This window comes from Cyrtonyx montezumae, unplaced genomic scaffold, assembly GCF_038088225.1.
Source record: "Cyrtonyx montezumae isolate F1298 unplaced genomic scaffold, pur_monq_1.0 scaffold_24, whole genome shotgun sequence".
In the NCBI taxonomy this organism is placed as follows: Eukaryota; Metazoa; Chordata; class Aves; order Galliformes; family Odontophoridae; genus Cyrtonyx; species Cyrtonyx montezumae.
In genome coordinates, this window is record NW_027071981.1 from 8541182 (window position 1) to 8563340 (window position 22159).

The following is a 22159-nucleotide window of genomic DNA, read 5'->3' on the forward strand; positions in this document are numbered from 1 at the left end:
ATGGCAGATGGTGCTGTTGGTACAAGTCCCAGATTAGAATAGTTTTGTCTTGTCAAAAGGAACTCTATTATGCATCTTTGTGGCCTCAGTCCATCAGCACGAATGGCATACCAAGCCAGGGATGATCAGAAAAGGCTCCAATTATATTCAGTAAACAAACTTCACTGCTGCTATTTCCAGTTGAAAATCATATTTAGTGAACCTGATATAGGAGACAACAAATGTCATGAGGTTATTGGCTGACTTTTACAAAGAGCTGGCAACTGTACTCAGTGACTCAGAGAACTCAGTGCTCAAAAAGAAAACCAGATGAACACGACCCTTGCAAAAAGGTTGTGAGGAAGCAAGTCATTCCACATGTGAAGGGGAATACTGTTCACAATACTGTTCACTTATGTATACAAGACACCAAAAGAGTATTGCACAAACCACAAACATTCATGACTTTGCTATATTGATTCATTTTAAGAACAAATATTATATGGCTCAATGTATGGAAAAACCTTCTGCCAAAGTAGAGAAGTCAAAAAGTAGTACAGCACTGTGCAAAAGCATCTGACAATCTTGTCTGAAAACTGTGCCTTTGATGTTAACCCCAAATCATTTTTTTGCCATACTAATCACTGACACTAATGGTCTGTTACTGCTGGTATGACAGAGCCCTCAGTACTTTATTACAGAAATATCATTTGTACTGTACCAGAACTGCACAACAGAAAATGAAAAAACATAAGTAGCTACCTGATGGAAAAAAAAAAAGACAGGAAAATGCTTTCAGATATTAACAATCCTAATAATCAAATACAGCACATGAATTTTAAATTAAGCTTCACACTGGTGTCAAGTACAATGACCATCATTGTATTCAGACAGAATGTGCTTCCTTACAGCACACTGAAGAAAGCATGCAGAACTCAATATGGTATACTTGCCTCAGAAGAAGAAGGAGATTCTTAAGAATTAGCAAAGAAAGCTCCTGGGAAATTGCACATGGCAACAAAACCACAGCACGTGGTGGGACAACTGCAGAGGAGGGAGGTTTCATAGAACAGGAAACATTTATTTATTTTAAAGTTCAAAAATAAGTGGGAGATTGAGAAAGCAATCGTGCTGCAGGCTATAGAAGTTTGCCAAGAGCAGAATGACAGAGAACTTGGCTAAAGGAAAGCAGAACAACAACTAGAAACAAGGCTGGCAATATTAATGAGGCATGTTGCCTAGGCTCCAGAACAAGTGTTGGAAGTGTTGTAACTGTGAGGAAAGCATATTTAGGTTCCTTTGCTATGTAAATTCCAAGAAATTCCTTACCCCTGTACTGCAGGAGGGGTCACTTGAACCAGGAGAAGAAAAGACATCAGGAGAAACTGAAGCATGCATGTGCATGCTTGGGGAAAGGAAGCTTTGGTGGTGTGTGTGGTTGATCTTTCTGCAGGTTTTAGGAAATTGAAATTCATCCTGGCTTGTCTACACAGATATGAAGTACAAAATAGGTTTAGCAGCAATACGGGGCTGTAAAGATTAGCTCAGAACAGCTTTTAAAAATTGAAGTAGAAGCCTTGAGTAGAGAGGAAAACAAGAGATCTATAAAACAAGGGAAGCAAGTTAAAGGAAAGAGGGAATGAAAGAGTAAAAAAAAAAAAGAAAAAAGAAAAAAATACTTGGAAACTGAGATAACCAGCAAAGAGGAACCTGAAAGTAGAAGGGCACAACATAAAAGTTTATGAAGACAGATTTTTAAGCCTTGGATAAAGTGAGATTACATTGCTCAGATTGGCCTGTAGAAAATGTTTCAGCTTAAAGTTTATTTGGGTTTGAAAGAACAAATACCCAAAACAGCCACTTCCAAGGGTGCTCCAGATCTATTACCATGACCAAACTGGTTTCCTTTCTTTGAGTTCAGGTGTGATATTCTCTGGGGTTTCAAGCACAGAAGCCCCTTCCAGAAAACAAGTAACTAGCAGGTGCTTTTTTATCTTGGAAAACACAGGGACTCCACATGCCTTGGACAAGGAATTCTAGCTCATCACTGCACCTTTCCTCTTTTTTTTTTTGTGCTCAGCAGTATGTGAAAAGCACCAGAGAAAGCTGCTCCACTATGCATCTGTAAAACTGAATTCTTAATTTGAAGAATAAATATATTTTTTCTTCAACTCTTCTATTCTTTATGCATTAAAAGTATCCTGCTCCTGTAGCAGGTTGGATTCTGGTATGCTGGTACAAAAATCTTTTCTCATCCGCCACTTTCATTTTAACTTTTTTCCTGTTTTGTTTTTGTAATTGTAATTGGAAACGGGATACACAAACTTGGCCTTCCCTGCCTGCATTTACATCTAGCAAGCATCCATTAGAAGCAGCATTGCTACATGATAACATGTGAAGAAGACAAGTAAGAGTGCTTCCCCCCACCACTGCCCCAAACTGATTTCTGATCAGTTCTACTGGGACTGTAACCAACAGCTAAAAAAAGTAATTACTCATTTTTGAAGTTACTTTGGTTCATTTTGGTTGGCACAACAGGTTACATAATACTGTCGCTTCACTGTATGATACACCACAAAAATGAACAGCTCTTCAAATTTAGTTTCTGGCAATATTAAGATATCATTCCTTATAATAGTTTACTTCCATATATATATATGTCTGACAGCAAACTGGTACAGTCCAATCTCTATTGATAGTACCATAAATCTGTATGATGCAGTTTGAAGTGTTGCTGCTTTGTAGTACTTGAGTTGAAAGGCAAAAATAAGGCACGCTCAAAAGCTTATTAATGCTGCAAAAAATCTACAAAAAGGAACAAAGTTTATCTCAAGAAATTATATAATACTTCCTCAGCAGCAAAACCACTAAGTTTAAGGGACAAGTATAGAGACGTGTACCTACCTCCAGTGCTAAAATGAATTCTAAATCAGGACATTAAGTGTTTATATGAAATACCTCGAACAAATATTTTGGTCTTTGGTCTTCTTAAGTTTTAGTCCAGAGATCTTCAAATCAATGCCATTACTAACTTAAAGGGAAGCAAAAAAAAAAAAATGAAGTGTTTTCAGGGAGAAAATAATAATGAAAAGAGCAAAATCATAATACCACTAACTTGAGAAAGGTACTTTTAAGGTTAAAGGGTTCCAAGAAAGTAAATTACTTCTCCTAAGTCCATGGATTTGTGAGGCAGACAAGTGAAAGAAACTATGAGGAGGAAAAAAAAAAGACAAAAAGAATAAGAGAACAGAGAAAGAATAACTCTAGTACACGAATAACCTTCAGACTTCAAGGTCCAAGGTCAAATGTGACAGATGATAGCAAATCCTTCATTTATTTTTCCTGACATCTATCCACGCAATCAATCCTGAGTGAAGTTGTATATGCCAGGAAGGGAATAGCCTATCATGATTTGTAGTAACCTTCAAAACCAGATGCTCTTTCTTTGTGGAAAATTCTCTGTGCAGAAATATATATGTATCCCTACTGAAGTACTATCTGTACGGAAAAACTGTATTTTGTGGCTTCCTTGTTCATGTGTACATGTTCAGATTTCAGGCTTTATTTCAGAGACATCTTTTACTTCAAGTATTTGCAAAAAAAAGTTTTCAGATGAGTCTTAAACACAGTTAAGGCTCTAGACTAGTCTAGAGATCCTACTTAACTCAAAAATCACAGATGGCTTTCATGAGTCTCCTTCAGCCAAAAGATGTTAGCTCAGTACTGCAGTGGTTTCACCCTGATGGACAGTTAAATTCCACCAGAACTGCTCCCTCACTCCCCTTCCTCAAAGGAAAAGCAGGAGAGAAAATACAATGGAAAAGGGCTTGAGAGTTGAGATAAGGACAGTAAGATCATTTACCAGTTACTGTCACAGACAAAACACACCTCATGGGGAGATTAGTATAATTTATTGCCCATTACTAACGGACTAGAACAATGAGAAACTAAAAGCAAACTAAAAACACCTTCACCCTTCATCCATCCTCTTTTATCTCCTCCCTCCCACCCTCCACTACCTACTCCCTTCAAGTGGAGCAAGGGAATGAAGGTCATACACAGTCCCTGACGCTTCATCCCTGCCACTCTATCATGGTCACTCCCTTCTCTTGCCCCGGAGCAAGGTCTCTCCCACTGAAAGCTGTCCCTGAAATGATTCCTCATAGATGTCCCACAGGCTGCACCCCTTCAGGCACTACTCCAACATAGTTCTGTACTATGAGGCCTATGTAACTATCCATCCCACCTCAACTCAGTTCAAAAGGTAAGATTTGAACAAGTATAACATCCTGGTATTCCTAATCAGGTACCTGATCTGAGGTTCTTCACTCTCCACTTTTCGGGAAGGCTTAGATTACCTTCATGGGTACAGCATCAAGATTTATGTTATATCTAGTATTTGGGACTAAAAAATACTTATGGAATCAGTAATAATTTTCTGTTATAAAACACTAAATTGAAGTTATATTGTCATCTGCTATGTACTTACTAAGAAGTTCTGTCTGATGTACAGTATGTAATATAATTGGTTATTTCACTAAGAATACAGTAGAGATGTAAAATAACAATTGTAATTAAAATGTACAACGCTATTTTTGCAACCTACCCAGCTCTAGCTTATCTGAATTAAGCAGATAAAAATAAAAATCAATCCTGTATTACAAACTCTGACCTTGTTAGAAAGATGCCTTCTGCGTTTGCACCACTCCATTAAGTACATTTACAATCCCAGTAACTTCATAATTACAAATTTAACAGATGGGAAAAATAATTAACAGGTGAAATGAGATCAGTGGCCACAGCGACAGCCCGACAAGCACCAAGGAGCTCCGGGTCAACATTCAAATTGCAGTATTAACTCTATTTTCCTAAATAACCAATATGATGTCTAACCATACCTTCTGTCTCCTCAACTACAGTAACACAACAATGCAATCCATTAAATTGCAACCAGAAATAATTGTAGGGAGAGCCCTGGGAGCAGGAAAGTAGCAGGAGTGTTCCTGCATCTGGTGACATTTGGGGATAAATCAGAAAGTGCTGAGCTCCATGGCAGAAATTGCAACTTTTTTTTGCCATTACAAGAAATTGACAGCACTGAATAGATTCTCTCCCTGAATCATTCGCAGGTGACTGTAAAACAGAACAGATCTTTTAGTAAGGCAGAAGAGACTAACTGTATCAAAAACATCAAGTCAGATCATCTAGAAACTCTACCACGCAACAAATCTAATTCTATCTGAATATAGCAATATGCTGCTCCTCACTGAGCAGCAGTCCTGCAGATTGTTTAGTGAAGGTTTATTCAAAGATGTTCCAAAACCAGTGAGATTACATACAGAGTAAGATATTTGTTTTTTATCTTTAAATAAAAATAAAAAGGCTACATTATTCTGTTGAACTGATAAACAAAGGGAATTATCTTTTGAGTGGTAATGATTGTTACAAATGTTATGTAGAGAAGTTATTATTCTATTTGGCAACGTTTCTGTATAACACAAAACAAGAATCCCCTTGCTGGCCTCTGGTATTCCATCAGTCAGGAACCATTTGCAGTTATCACTTCTGGCATACCGTTCCTGGTGTCTGCTCCATCTGCCCTGTCCTACTGCTATGTAACATGTCTTAAATTACCTGTTTTCTTTCTATGTAGAATATTTCAGAGGCAGTGATTTATCACAAGTAAGAAAATAAAATGATTATGCATCATCTAAATAACAATTTCTGCAAGGCCTTGGCTTTACTATGGAATAAGTACTTCTCTAGTCCACAGGTCCAGGCTACTTTTACCTAGACTGAATGAGATAATAGGAACAAATAGAACATTACTAGCTCTGCCTTGGACTCTTAATGCATGCTGAGTACCCATCAAAATGAAAATGTGCCTTTTGCTCACAAACACAACATGATTGAATCCTGGTAACAAATAAATATTTGGTGCTATACCATTGCTAATAGAATTTCATGGCTTTACACATATTTTACTTAAAATTAGTTTTACATGCTGCCAACCAAAACCTTTGCTTGGCTACTTTCATGCCAAATGAAATAGTATTACCTGACAGCATCTACATTTTTCTCTTCTAAATGTACACGAACTGTGAACACCTTGTAAGATATTAATACATGCAAATTCAGGTTATGGAGCATGGAAGAAAAAAAAAGAAGGGAAAAAAAGATTGTAACATCACGTATAGCTCAAGACAGGAGAAAATCCACCCTGGAATTAATATACTGCATCTTTCAAGTGTGTTTGTTTCACTAAAGCATTCTTTTTCTGCTATGAGCCTGATTGTGAGCAATGGCATAGAGTCACAACTGTTGATACAGGTCACCCAGAACTGCTAATACTTTCCATTTCTTATTTGCAAAACAGTTCATAAAGTGCATCGAAGCAGAGAAGTGTCACCTGTAAACCTCTGAGCTGTTTCCATTTATAGCACAGGCTCATCACTGAGGAAACCAATTATCTTCCATTCAGAGCTTTAAATAAGTTGTTATAGAGTAGCCAAAAAAATTATTAGAAGACAGTATGACTTTTTGCAATTTCCAACACAAAATATTAAAAAGAATACCCACTATAGGATTGTTGACTTAAGTTTACTAGTTTACTTAAGAACTTTGTTGAATTATTATTGACTCCTGATCAGTTGTTCTTGCTTCATATTTCAATTAAGATTTTTTACAGAAGTGAGATTTGCATGCTTTTTTAGCAGAGCTTGGATAATCAAGTATCATCGCTCCAAATAGAGGGCACAGGAGCACTTATCAATTCTAGAATTGAGGTTAAGGGCAAACGATAACAATGTTCTCCTATAATCTGTGACTGCAGTCTGATGGGCAGATACTTAACTATCATTACGTGACCTTTACGTGAGCACAGTATCAGAGCCTTTCCACCTTGCTGAGCAGGGGAAGAGTTATTATTCTTGCAGTGAAGAGACAAGAGTGGAGAGGAAAAAATGAAATGGCCAATTGCTCCACTTGCAAAGTTTTATAGCACAGAGTACCAATGAATCAGCTGTACAGCATGGTGAAAAGTAAAGGCAAATCCTACCCTACAACCACACTACCCTACATGCCCTGGAAATGCTGTTGTGGAATGAACTGTACTTCTCTCAGCATATGGGACAGTGAAGCTACAACCAAGACCACCGTCTTTAAAAGCACAGACTCCTTTTGCTGTGGCAACAATCTCTGCCTGCCACCTGCAATGCGCAGCTGAATAGCCTGTATTGTCTACAGCAGATGGCAAAGGTATGCATTTGTTACCGTAGTTAAAGTGATCTTTTTCTTCCCTTTAGGGCTTCTCACATTTGGCACTTGCCTGTGCTCCTGGTGAGCTCTCCCTGTCCACAGATGTGAGCTAGAGTTCCTCCGTGCAGCACAGCAAAGCACTTTATGCACAGCAGTAACCCTGCAAATGCCAAGGAGCAGTGTTGCTGCCAGTGAAGGAGGAACTTTGCACAAAGTACGTTTATTAGCTGTGACATACAGCACAGCATTTTCAAAGAGCTAAGGAAAAAGACAGCTGCTGCAGTTCCCCTAATTACCTTTCCCCAGACGTCAACAGTAATTTACAATTTGGATGATATTGCTGGAACTAAGTACAATTTAGATCCACACACAAGCTCTCCTCCTCACTTTTATAGGCCATGTGTTATATGAAAATTACTGCTATTCAAACTGTTTCTATGACTTAGGTTATCTTCTGTCAGGTTTTTTACTGCACATTCTTCTTTTGGTACTGGAAAACACAGAATTTGCTGTATACAGTAATCAGATAATCACATCTTGTTTCAAGCACAAGCTAGCAGAATTTGCTTCTCGAAACTCTCCAATTTATCACATCAAAACAAAAAAACCCATTTGGGATGCTTGGTAAAAATTATACTTTTTAACACACATTCCATAACAACAGCAACAAAAAATGTGTATATACAGCAGGGACATTAACCTCATATAAATCCAAATTCAATTCTAAATTACTCCACTACTCCAGTGTTTAAAAATATGTACAGTGTTCAGCTACAGCTTCTGCTAGCTAAAGTCTAAAAGGATAAATGGAAAGTCGGACAAATTAAGACATCATCAACAATCAATCTTAATTGCACAAAGATGATAAAACATTTTGAACAGTTGCACCCTTGAAAGATGAAAAGCTTTCCTCTGCTGGCAGTAGCTCTGAACTGCTTTGCTGACATGAGGTGCCATTTAAAATATACAAATGCAAGGTAAAACTTTAAATTCACGCAGATGCACAAAATTGCAAAGACTCTAATATTCTAGGCCTAACAGTACACTTGGGTAAAGGAGAAGTAAAAAGAAATCAGATCAAATTATTGCTTGCAAGCACTGAGAATAAATATTATGTCAACAGAGACTCGTTACGTGGATCCAAGAGTTTACTGATGCTTTGCATAATTAAATAAGCAACTCCAGTTTCTACAATGACTTAGACCCACACAGTATGTACTCATTGTGGTGTCCTGCTCTCCTTAATAGATGTGTAGCATGCATTTTGTGGCTTTACTGCTACATAATTGCAGGTCTCTTCTCAATCGCGTTGTGAGTCAATTGAGAGGATGAGACTTACCCACGTTTTTCTGGATTTTGCTCTGACAAAATTTCACTGCTGCTTTCGTCAATAGGAAGGATCCGAACAATATATTCTCCACGTTGCTGGAAAAACTTATAAACAGCCACTTGAACTACGCATTGGTCGCTGTTGCTTCTCAGCCAAGGGCTCAGGACGACAGGGCTCTCAGACGCATTAAGGAACAGGAAAGAACCTAGGACAGATAAGGCACCAAGAGAGCTTTCAGGAAAAAAGAAAAAGACAAGAAAATGTCGCAGAGCGCAGATTAACACTTGTAATTTTTATGCCACATCTCCTTCAGCACTCCCAATCATTCTAATATTATAGTTGCAGCCTACTTTGGAAAGTATGCCCTGTAAGGGATATTAAACTCTTCACGATATTCAAAGGCAAGTGGCATTTCAATTCACAGTTGGTTGGTTCAAAGCAAAAATGATATCTAGATTTAATTCCCAGAAAAAAAGGGCACAAAGCAAAATAAATAAAAAAATGAATAAGTAAGCCCATAAGTAATATTAGAGGGAAAATCAAGAAACAACAAAAATAAAAATCAGTCAACCTGATTTTCCTACAGAGACTTCCAAATTTTTGGATTGTTTTTATGTACTCGCTATTTTCTGGACTTTATCCCCACCAGAGAACCACTCTGTGGTCCAGGGCCAAACATTACAGCCTTGGGCCAGTGGTATCCCACTCTGAGAAGTCAAAGTTTTGTACTGGATCTTGGTATCTGTTCTTCTCACTCAAATAAAGAACACATTTAAAAGCTCTAGATTTGCTCTTCTAAAACAGAAGAGCTCAGCATTCTAAAGTCATTAGAGTCAGGATAAAAAAGCCTGACATTTTATTTCTTCAGCAATTTATCCTAATGCATTAATTTTATATTTTACATGGATTAGCTGCGTATGTCCAAACAATTCCTGAACTTCACCACTGGGGCCTTTCCCCATGGCACTCCGAGACAGAGCCTTTCCCTCACCCCCATCACTCCCCTGACACGGCTCCATGCCATCCCCAGAGAGCAGAGCTCAGCGCTGCTCATTAAACTTGATGTGGTTGGTGATTATCCAGCCCTCTGATTTGCCAAGATATCCCTGCAAGGCCCCTCTGCCCTCCAGGGAATCAGTGGCTTCTCCCAATTTAGCTTTGTCCACAAACTCACTGAGGATAGTCCTTTATCTCAGCCATTGATGCAAACATTGAAGAAAACTGGCCCTGCACGACCTCACTGGTGTCTGGCTGCCAGCCTGATGTAACCCCATTTATTACAGCCCTTTGGCCCAACCCATCAGCCAGCTGCTCACCAATGCATCATGCCTTTGTGTAGCTGTATGTGGGGCATTTTGCCCAGGAGGATACTGTGAGAAACAGTATTGAAAGCATTGCTGAAATCCAAACAGATTAAAACAACTGGTCACCATGGTCAACTAGGTGGGTAGTCTTCTCTCTGTAGGAGATTAAGTTTGTTAAGCAAGACCTTCCCCTTTCGAACCCGTGTTGGTTGTGACAAACAATTGCATTGTCTTTTAGGTGTTTTTCAATAACTCCCAGAATAATCTTCTCCATAATTTCAGTACCATTTGAGGCTTATCCAGTTGGACAGAAGTAATGCATTTTTTATTACGCTGTTGCACATTTCAGGTAAATCAAATTACTCTCTTTTCATAGTTGACCAATTTACCAATTTTCCCACAGAGCAAGCACATTGAGGTATGTAGTCGGGTAAATGAAAGGTCAGTCAGGTAAATGGAAGGGACCAACCCTTGAAGCAAGAAAAATTGTTAAATCCCACAGATTGTAGCAAGACTGGTTAGATAAACAGAAAACAAGGTTTTGCTTCCTGCATTGTCCGCTAAAGAAAAAAAACATGTTAGTACTTAAAATGTATAGATCTCATAAACACTTTAATTTCATAGTGAGAGGAATTAAGGCCCAGCAGGGCTGTAACAAAAAACAGTTTTTAAGTATGTATGACTTTCTGTAGGAGCAGCAACTTATATTTTTTAAATACCATGGCAGAATTTTCAGAGGAATCACCTTCCAGGTGGCTAAGTGGATATTGCCTAAAGCTCTGCTGTGACCCAGAGTGTGCAAGAAATCCTGTGGAGCCACAAATTCTTCATGCTCACCTTCACACTGATGCCTACCAGCCATTCTGAGCTCCCATGACAGTTTGTCTCATCCTAAAGGGATCTGACTAACCACCCTTCAGCAGGTCTCACCTTCTCCCCACTGAGTTGAGTCACAAATTCAGATTTTGAGCTCACTGTCACATCCCAGTTTAGAACCTGGGAATTGTAGTTATGCTCACGCATGTCCCCCATTTTGAAAAAATGGAATTTGGCAATTCATTTCAGGTCCAATAGAGTAATACCAGAAAGGCGAAAAATGAAATTCAGACTCTTATCAACCACCATATTTCATCCCATTTATGCACACTTATCATAAAGAGCATTTTGACATACTTGTCAAAAACAGTCTTCTTGACATTGCATCACATTACTGACATATCTAAAACCAGAAAATATTTGTTCTGAAAGTAACAAGTAGAAATAGATAAGGTGGAGCCTTCTCAGATGTCAAAGCTTGTAAACAAAGAAGTGAAATGTACTTGCTACTTTTTTACTAATAAGATTCCTTTATATGAAATAGTAGCCTTTAATCAAATTACTAAAGGAATGGCTTGAGGAATTTAAGCAAACTCTGTCATTGTTACAGTTTCATATACACAATATTTTTGCTGGTCAGTAAAATAAAAACAGAAACCCAACCATGTGTATCATACTTCTCTCCCTTTTATTGCCAACAAAATAGAATTAGAGCACTAAATCTTGTGGTTTTAATTGTATCATCCACATAAGAACACTGTAATCCCCAACATGACAGATCAAAAAGACTTCTGCTGGTGGCCGAAAAGCACTAAGCACTGCAATAATTGCTGATGATAACGTGACAGGTGAAAGAACCATTTGTTCCTCTTACTGCCCTGCAACAGGGAGTAAGATTTAACATAACAAAAGAACAGAAAGCTCTTATTCACTTTTTTCTTTTTCCCTCTTTTCTCCTTGCAGCATAAAGAACATTCCCTCCATCCTGACTTGGGACCAGATTTGAAGCAAGGCCTAGTAATAAACATGATTAGCTGCTACAATAAATACCTTAGTTGCTAACCTCCTACGTTTTGGCTGTATTTTGCTTAGAGGGTTCATCTCGCACAACTTTGCCTTATTAACCATCATGAGGACAGGTCTGCCTGGTGATTTATATTGCTAAAAGGAATACAATTTTGCCACAGTGAAGGCTACCAGCCACACTTGCAGAGCATGTTAGGAATAGCCATAGACTACCCTGCTGTGAAGTGACGCCTAGAAAATCACTCTGAAAGACACAGCTATTCTGCCACGCAAATAGTACACAGTCAGAACTTCTATCAGTGTAAACTTCTGCAGAGGCAAATACTAAAGCAATGAAATATTACCTTTTTGTTATCATTATTTAAAAACAAATAAAGGAGTACATAAATATAACTTTGTTCCTGCTTTTGAAACTTCAGCCATCTTGCAGGTGACAACACTGTCTGCTGTGGTGTTCTTTTTGCTCTTACTGCTAGCCTAATCCAAAAACGCTATGAAAGAAGTATCAGAGCTGCATTTGGTCCTGGTGTTATTCAAAGTGTTCTCATACTTTGAATGAGAGATCTGTTAGGAAAACAGAACACGCAGAAGCTTTGTTACACTGGAGGATCTGAAGATTCATCCTCACAAGGTTCACTTTAAGATTTACTTGCTACAGAGCAGACCAGTGAGTTCCTATAGTAACCAGATCTTGAACATAACAATGTACATTAACACTAAACATATTCCTTTCCACGTAAGCAGTAGACTCTAAACACCAATTCGCACAAACCCAATTTCATGAATTTGCTGTCTCTGAAGCATAAGCAATGTAACTGTCAATCACCTACATACACACACAGACAACAAATTGCTGATAGAGGCCCAAATCGTATTTCATTTCAGTTGACAGGACTTATGCTACTGCAATCAATGGTGTCAAACTCACAAAGGAGTAATTGAAGTGTCTGAAGTGAGAAATGATACATTTTGAACACAAATCCTCATACTCTCCTTCCCTCAAAAGCACAATCCTTCAGTCATTGCTTGCCACTGTTTCACAGGACAGCCTCCCATGAGATCAATACCAGCACGGTTTCCAGGACCAGATTAGAAACACTACTTCAAAAGAATTAAAGAACATACAGAAATCAATTCCCCATCCGTGCTGAGAGAAGAATATTCTGCTTTACACCAACTATCTGGCAAAATCAGGAGGTATGTGCCCACCTGTTCATTAATTTTCTATTTGCCTCTGGTGGGAGAGTATCTATGTGGCAAACTCTATCTGACATCCCTGCACAGACCCTTAAGACTGAAAGACTCAAACTATAATTTCCTTACACTTATTTTCCTTTATTAGCTCACAGGTCTAATAAGACTCTTGGGATCTTACTTGGTGAACAGCTAGAAAAATCACTGTAGCTTCTGCTGCTATTTTGATGCAGGTGGATATAAACAGAGGTGAAAAGCCACTTCATGGCTCACACTGTCAGTGACACGCTGAACTGCTTATGAGAACGAGTAGCTAAACACAGAAAACCACAGTACAAAAATCAAGCTCTTCCCTCACCACTTTGTCCCAACTGATCAGCATGCCTACGTTGAAGGGACCTGTATTTGACAGTATATGGCACAGCATGGACTTTTAATTGCTAAAATCAGGACTCTGAACGGTCTATTCATTTTCAGAAAGATATTCACCAATGAGTCATTTCAGGAGTCTTCTGTTACAGGTTTTAAATTGGACTCTGGCTGCACAGCGCAGTGCTGATATTAAAGAGATGCAGTTAAAATAATCACATTGTAACTAGATATACAGCCGCAGACCCAGGCACTTAGCACTTCCTGGGTCATGAGCTCATTCATCACAATCATGCAGAACCATGTGGCTGCAGAGGGGAGCAGCATTCAGTCTTTTTCAACAGACACATCTGCATTTGCATTCTGTGACATAAACCCTACCCGCTGATATTGCTTTGTATTGTTTCAGAAAATGTCAATTTAAGTTGCAAATACTTTATACCCCACATTCTCCTTAAATGCTCAAAAACTACCAGAAACTTATCATAGTACTCAGCTTCAAATAACGTTTTCACTAACATTCAATACCTGATGTCATAGGGCAAGGTTTCCTCATCCTGCCATTTGTGTTTGATAATGTCTCTGGCAGCTTGCTGTCACTTCAGATAAACACAAATGAAAACATATTTACACAGGAATTTATTGCAGTGGACATAAAAAGAATATAATAAGACAAATTAATATAGCTTGCATAAAAAATTGCTGTTATTTTTTGAAAGCTTTTTTATAACATTTTAATATTCATGACACCAAAGAGGAAGGATGGATCATTGGCTTAGAAGCAAAATGTTTTAGACACGATGAACACATAGCTGCTTAAAAGAAAGAGCCATCAATAGGCCCTTAGAACTGGCAAACTTGCCATCCTGTTTCTAACTCTTCCAAAAACTAGTTATTGCCTAAATAGCTCTGAATACTTCCCATTAACTGCTTCTATCCTAAAGCCTTCCTTGACAAACCTCAGGGCAAATGCAGCACAGGGCCAGGTTGGTTTCCTTTGCTAAACAACTTTATGATGTTAAGCGAGGTCAGTTCCCTCTAACATCATTTTTCTCTTCTGAAGCTCTTGTCTAGCAAAGATGGCCGCAGACCCAAGAAATAGCAGCTTGAGAAGTTACAGTGGATGATAAAGATTTCCAGGGAAGTATTCACTGCAGAAAAAAATGGCAACCAGCTCTTCTGAGGCAAACACAGAGGCAACTACTCAGCTTGCACTTAAGGTCTAGGATTTCCTATGTGAGATGTCCATGTATACCAGATACCACACATTGAAGCAAGATCCTAAATAAATGACATTAAATGAGGCAATGGGACATAAAAATCAATTACAAAAGTAGCATAGATTAGAATTCATGAAGTGGGAAGTTCCTTTGAAAACAGTATCTCTAACATCTCCAAGCTAACACACAGTGGACATGCTGATACCCGGTACAGATTAAAACATCCCCATGAAAGCGCTAAGTGTTTAATTTGTTAACCCAAATTAAAGTGTTTAAGGAGATGTCTTCCCAAAGATCATACTTTTGTAAGTTTAACATATTTTCTGGAAAAGCAGGGCTCAGAACAACTTAATCTGATTACAGTTATAAAGCAGAAATTTAACAACCCTTTGCAGAACTGATAGATTGTTATTCTGAACATAAACTCCATCTTCGTACTAAAAGGATTTTATTACCTTTCACATACAAGTTCAAAACCCTACCAGATTAAATTAGAGCTGTAAAAACTATTAACAGTCAACGCCTGTCAGCGATTGTACAGTAGAAAAATAAATGAATCAAGTTTTATGTTCTTTGGAGATGCTGACTGGAAAGAACATTTCCACTGGCATCACAAAACATCCCACAGAGCTGGTGTTAAGATTCCTCATTTGCCATCAGCTTCCAAATTAACTACTTAAGTAGAACTCTCATAGAGGAAGTTCAGCATTTGGTAAAAGCAATGAAGAACCAGCACTACCTGAATGGGACTTGGATACTGGCTTAGTTTTCTTACACAGATTTTCTTGTTGTCTCATAAAGTCCCAAAATGGGCTAACATTAAGAATGTGAATAGTATCCAATACCGAGTGCAATGTGACTGTCCAAGCACCAGAAGATTGGCAACATGCTATACTTGCATCTGACTTAAAATTCATGAAGGTAACAGACTTTGAACAAAATTTGGAGCTTGACAATCTAACTACGGTAAATGGATGATAACTTCACTCCTTTGAATTCAGAGTTCTTCCTACTAGCTTACACAGAACTAAGATTTCACTCCTAAAACTCAGCAGGTATGTACATACCATTCTCTAGATGTTGCAAGAGCAACTCAAACACTAACTCAGTAGTAATTATTATGGATATATAATATGTTTCACAAACAGACAAGCTGAGGCAGACAGATTAAGCAACTGAAAAGCGCATGTGGAGGAAATTGGTCTCAGAGCAGAAACATGCAAGTCAAAGGTCTTTAAAATTATCTCCTATTCAGGTGCTTTTCATTCCCTAAATATAAATAAGGAAGAGCTAAGAACTGATAAAGAAAAACAAAGAGCAATTTTGTTCTCATAGTAAAGCACCAGAGAAATTTAATTTTTCTTTAAGTCAAAGACTTCACTCTGATAAACCATGCCCCTCAAATAACCAGTATTTACTGTGACCCTTGGAAACCACAGCAGAGCTATAGAAACACAACTTCAAGTTCTAGAAGAGGAGTCATCCCCTTCTCTCACACTTCAGTACCAGGAATATTCCCTATTAATTCACCTATTCTATTACCTATTCTAAAGTCACACAGAGGCAGCAGCCTCAAACAGTGACCTTGCAGCTCTTCTATTGATGCTGTGTTGCTTCCCTAGAACATCGTGTATGAGCTGAAGTCCAGAGGAACACCATTAAACCCAGAAAAAGACCATGTTATTGTTATTAATCAGTTTAAATTCTGATAATCTCTAGTATGCCCATACAGAAAGCTGAATTCCATCACTCCACTTTTTATTGTTGTCTACCTGAAGTCTGTTCTTCCTCACCAAGAATTTTATGGTTAGTTTTTCAACTGGAAAATGTCAGAAGAAAGAAAACAACTAAATGCTCCAGGTATTGCCTACTGTAATGGGAGCTAGAGCCAGATGCTGTTACATCCAATTTCCTAAACAACTCAGTGTTAGCTCCTAGCTGAAAAGCACTGAACCAAAGAAACTAGTTAATTAAAAACTTGAAATTCAATGCTGAGATTAAAATATTTCCTAGAGAATGACAAAAGTGTTTAAATATTTCAGCCTTGCACTGTTGATTAACTGACACGCATCTTCTCATCTACTGCTGACTAAACAGCAAGTTGTTTTTGAGATCTCTGTTCTGAGACTACAAGATGGGAGAAACTTTCCATCATTGTGATAAAGACAGACATACCTATAAGGGAAGCCAAGATGATGCTGGTTCTGTCAATAAAAAGAGGCAGAATGTCTTTTCAATACGGTACAGTGTGCACAGTAGCTAAAGGGAAGGTGAGAAAGGAAGCTAAATGCTATGCCTTCAGTTACCACTTCACTTGAGTGTGCTTATTTGATTACACTCAGGAGGCTAAAAGCTTAAAAATTAAGAAGTTTGACAACCTGATGCACAAGAATAAAAACATGCATGGAAGAGAATAGGTACTGCATCAACTCACTGTTCAGTAACATCAGAGACCACATTAAACAAGGAGCAAGTACTGTGAGTTATCCCCCTGAACAACTAGAAAAACACAAGGAAAAAGGGCACACTTGGTATAGTTCTTTTCCTTTCTCCTTCTGTGCCAGAATTAAGCTTACCACATAAAGGCTACTATAACATTAGTGTTAAGTAAGCAAGTGTCATATCTCAGATACTCAGAGAACCACAGCCTTGGTCCAAAGATAAGTAACATTAATCTCAAGAAAACAGTTTATTTTAATGTCTCATACACTTCAATCTGTCCCTGTCAGTTTCTCCTCTACACAGTTACACGTACATTCATGCCCACAATTCCTAGAGATAATTTGACAGTTGTAGGCCACTATCAGCTCACCTCTCATCTACTTCTTTCCATCCTAAGCAAGGCCAGCCCCCCACAGGCTCTCTATGGGGGCTGTGTGCTCTGGACCCATAAGCACACTGGCAGTCCCCATTGCATCCTAGTTGATTTCTCTGTACCCTCTTTGCCTAGAAATGGACACAGCAATCTAGCTGTGGCTTTATCACCAAGCAGGTCTGGATGATAAGGTTGCTCAGTGCTTGCTGCCTTCCTGGTACCATTGCCTAGTGGGCTGCCTACCCTATTTGTGATGAGTTGGGTCCTCTCTTAACGTCCAAGGATAACTTATGTTGCCACTTCTCAGTCCAGTATGATGCACCAGCAGGTCCAGTTCCAGGGGCAGAGCTTCTTACTTCTCCCAATGGCTCCACAAGTCTCCTGTAAGCCTAGTCTTCCAGCTTACTAAGGTCTCACTGGAGTGAAGTTCCCTCACCAGCCAAATGGAGCACCTACAGATTTGCTCAGACTCATATAACTTACACGAAGATACTGAGCACTACCAGCCCCAGTACTGACCACTGGGGTCAACTCTGCTCAGTTCCAGCTACCACTGGGCATGAAGCCATAAAGTGCTATTAGTTAGCCAGAGACCAATAGTCCCCCTGGTTTTCAAATTGCCCCACAGGCTGGCTCAGACCTCCTCAGCTCCCAAATGAGAATGCTGAGGATCATGGTGCCCAAAGCCAGACCTAAGTCAAGGTGATGTACATCCCCTGCCCCTATCCTGCTCCCCCAACCAGTCACTTGACACCTTCACCTGTTGGGGAATGGAATCCAAGAAGACAAATTGTGTATTCTTTTCAAGGAAGATACAAGATGACCTATTCTGCAAGCGGACTCTCACACTTTTAGGGTGTGAATACAATGAATTGACTGGAATAATAAGGACATTGTATTTTCCAGCAAAAACAACAAGCCCTCTGCTCTTATTGTGAGCAAAAATACCTATGGGGCTTCGATGTAGGTTTTGCATGAGTACGAATTGTAGATGTTAAAGCTCACAATGAGCGTTATGGTTGAAAGACTATACAGCTCTTTTGCTCTAAAACTAAAACACAGCCACAGGGGACCTGTCCACTGAACAGGGCATGCCAATCATTTCACATATTGTAACTCTAACTTCAATATGCCTTTGAAAACAATTCTACTTCTCAGAAAACAAACATTTACTTTTAGAACAGCAAATACGAATGGCACAAAGCCCAGCTACAATACAAATTCATTTTAAAAGGAACTGTGTGGAAGTCAACTAAAATGCACTCAGCATTATTTAACACAGGAGTTTTCTTCTTCATGGAACTACCAGGGAAGGGTATAAAACTCCTCTGAAACATCAGCCCAGCCTACCAAGAATTTCTACCTCAAAATCACTGGGGAAAGGTGGGTGCTATGCTCACTTTTCACTCTTAATGAAAGCATTTACGGAGAGAAAGATCCAAATATCCAGACTTAGTCTGTGGCATCCTGAACAAATTATTTTCAGCTTACTGACGTTCTAATTTCATAGAAACAGGTATAATTACACTAAGAAGGTAATGACTTGTGCATCTGTCTTGTGTGGTTACAATTACTTCATCCTCTTTTCCCTTCCCTAGACACAGCATAAACAAGACATTGTTTTCTGTTGGCTGATGACTGAGAAAGCTGCTGTCTTATTAAGACTAACTGTTTTAGCCTACTGAAAACTGAACAAGAGCTGGACGGCAGAGTGGATCTGAAATGAACTGTGGTTCAGAAAGTGGATCTTACACAGCCCAGGACAGTCTTCAAGTTTAGAAACTATCTCCCCCTGACATAGCAATTCCATTTGAGTCCTCATTGGAAAGTCATTACCATTAATGGTACTAAAGCAAGATATTTTGGTAAGCTGGTTCAAATGAAACTTGTGTGGCTTCTGTACTGCAAACACACTGTATTTTGATCTCAGCGCTCTCAGGTTCTATCTGTACCGAAGTCTAAAATGTCTCTAGTGCTTATACCTATGGAGCAAGGCTCAAGTGAATGTTACTTTTGAAATGAATAGGGACAGAAGTGATTTGGGAGCCTCAAGAGCTCTGGTCCACAGATGGAAATGACCTACCTTAAGACAACTATTCTTGCCCTCAGATTTTCGCTCTGTCTGTATGTGACTTAGAGAAGCACTAGTAGAAATATGTCAGCTCACAAACTGATGGATTATGGTAAAATTGTGTGGCAATTTATGCCCTACACGATACACAAAGTCAAAAGTAGAGTGATATTAAGGTACTTTGGGAAACCACCCATGTTCTCTTCAAACTCACAAAGGTTGCTTAGGATCCAGAGAGTGATGAAGTCAGATGCTTATGGGTTAGTTTTAATGAGGCTGAGGTGATTCTAAAAGCCCACACTGTAAATCACCATATTATTAAGGAGAGATCTTACCTGTTATTTCACTTTTATACCATTCACATAATTTGCTTACATTTTGCATTTTACCTGCAGGTCAGCTTTACTTGAATGACCATACTGTCTTCCTTTCCTAATTGGATGCATCAGCACAAGGCTGCCAAAAGGAGCAGCAAGTGATAAGTTACTTAAATCCAGACAAGATTCTGCTTTCTTTGACTATGCACAAAACCTTATGACCGCCTGTAGGATAATCAGTAAAACAGTGATTTTTTTATGGTTTTTTTTTTTGTGTTGTTTTTTTGAAAGCATCTGAAAGCATAACTTCTGACCTGAAATCAAACTGACAGACTTCTTTTAAGGATGGAAAATAAACTCCCCAAGGAATAACGTAGTGGAAACAGCAGACATTGTAAGCTGAAATACAACACTGAAGAGCAAACAGTGAGTTCTCCTATTTTTGTGACATCCAGCCACATAGGATTTACCACAATTGCTTTTCAACAACATGAGTTCTACTTAAGAGTATATGTGCTATGGACTGTTACAGAGAGGTTGGCAGAGTGCATAAAGGTTACAAGAGACATCTGAGCTTTATTGAACAACTTCCTCTCTCTTTTTTGATAGATATAAATACTGCAAGGTCATACACTCTACAAATACACTGCTGATAGCACATCACTACGGAGGCACTAATAAACCTAGAGGTGTTTCTGCATATATGTCATATTTGACAGTAAGCACTGCCTGTTCCTGCAGGCAGTGTTTTTCATCGCAACTGGCAAGGTTTAAATATGTTTTATTAAACTATTTTTTTTTTTTTTAAGAAAAAAGAATAACATGGCTTTTCTGCCCATTACAAGCACATAACTGATCTTGGAAGGAACGCTGCAGAGCCTGGAAGATGAACTATTGAGGCAATTAATTTGGTTAAGTCTGAGTCCTCTTTCTGGAAACGGTAGCTTTTTTTTTTTGCTTTTTTTTTCTTCTTATTTTCTTTTCCATTTCAGCAATTTTATTGGTTTCCTTTTAAATATCTGTCCTAAAGGAAAACCTCTTTCTTCTTTTGTCAGTCTTCAAAACACTTAACCACTCGCATTGTAAGAAAAGGTGCAGATATCACTTCCAACTCTTGGCATTTTTTTTGTAGGAAAACCAGCTGAATGGGAACTCTGAACACAGGTAGATGTAGACAAAAAGAATGCTGGTAAAAGATATAATACCAGCATCTTCTCTTCGGTGCTATGTTCAGAGTTTGACCACAGACAGATGAGAAGAGCAATTTCAGAACCTACAGAGTTTATTTGAAATAAAGCCTCTGTTTGAAGCTAAGCATCCCTAAACACGAGTCAAAAGTAGCACATTTGATTTACAGATGTTATTCTGGCAGATGCTGGCACCTTCCAGATTGCAAAGCAAATTGGATACTAAGACATGTCCAGGATTTTTGAGTCATTTTTTACAATTTGCAGAGTAATTTACTAGTATTATGGCTGGGATGAGCACTGGACATCATATAATGAAAGTGGAGAGTTTGAATAAAATGAGCTGATTCCAACAGTTCTTTTTCAGTAGCCATTAGCTGGTACCCCCCTTCTAGCACTCTCTGTCAAAGGAAAAGGCTTTCACATCCTGGTGATTCTTTAGGAACGGTTTCTAAAGTCAAGTTTGTAGCAGGCTGATAAATTAAGTTTTCACTACTGCTTCACATCCTATACTTGTTTAGTGAATACAACAGGCATTATTTGGAAAAACATCAACATTGTACATTTGACCAGTTTTGCAAAGAAACTAATGAAAATGCTTTTAGGGCGACTATGAAACAAACTGAGAATGATACCATATGAAATTGTTTCTACTTTAAAATATTTTATCTTTAAAATACTAGAAGGTTTCAAGTACAAAAAATAAATAAATAAAAATAAAAGGTTTTGAATCTAAATTGCATAATGTCTTTAAGTGGAGAAACATCCTCCTTGGAAACTGCATACAATAGCAAGGCCAAGAAAACACTCAGAAAAAAACAGCTTGGTACAGCTAGACAGAAATCAGATGATATCTTGTATTACAGAAAAACCAATATAAGTCCAAAAGCCCACTCCAAACAGGGTGGAATGATACACGAAGACATAAAAGCCAACTTCTGTGGCCCTGTACTCAAACCAAGAGGACTAGAGCAAATTCAGTTTGATACTATGGCTGGAAATACTACAGAATATTTAGGTGTTTGACTTCAACTTGGTAATGACATAATTCCTTTTTTGGGGGGGGGATGCAGCTTAACCAAGAATCATAATTCCTTAAGAATTAAAACAGAAAATACTCTGAAATATGACAGCACTCATAAGAACTAAAACAGTTTATCATTTCTGGAGAGCTGAAATAACAGGTAAGGCTAGCACCACTCACATTATAGCATACAGAACAATCTTGGTTTTACAGAACTAATGGTTAACAGCTTGTTCCTTGGCCTGTCAAC

At 38.5% G+C, this 22159-nt stretch overlaps 1 protein-coding gene across 1 annotated transcript in view; it reads right to left on the reverse strand.

Moving 5' to 3' along the window:
- Nucleotides 1-22159, reverse strand: part of ALK (ALK receptor tyrosine kinase) — a 272781-nt gene that overhangs the window by 139781 nt on the left and 110841 nt on the right. Inside the window, exon 4 of the mRNA XM_065739616.1 lies at nucleotides 8576-8771. Within this exon, the coding sequence (XP_065595688.1) occupies nucleotides 8576-8771 (196 nt within the window). The remainder of the gene's footprint in view (nucleotides 1-8575; nucleotides 8772-22159) is intronic.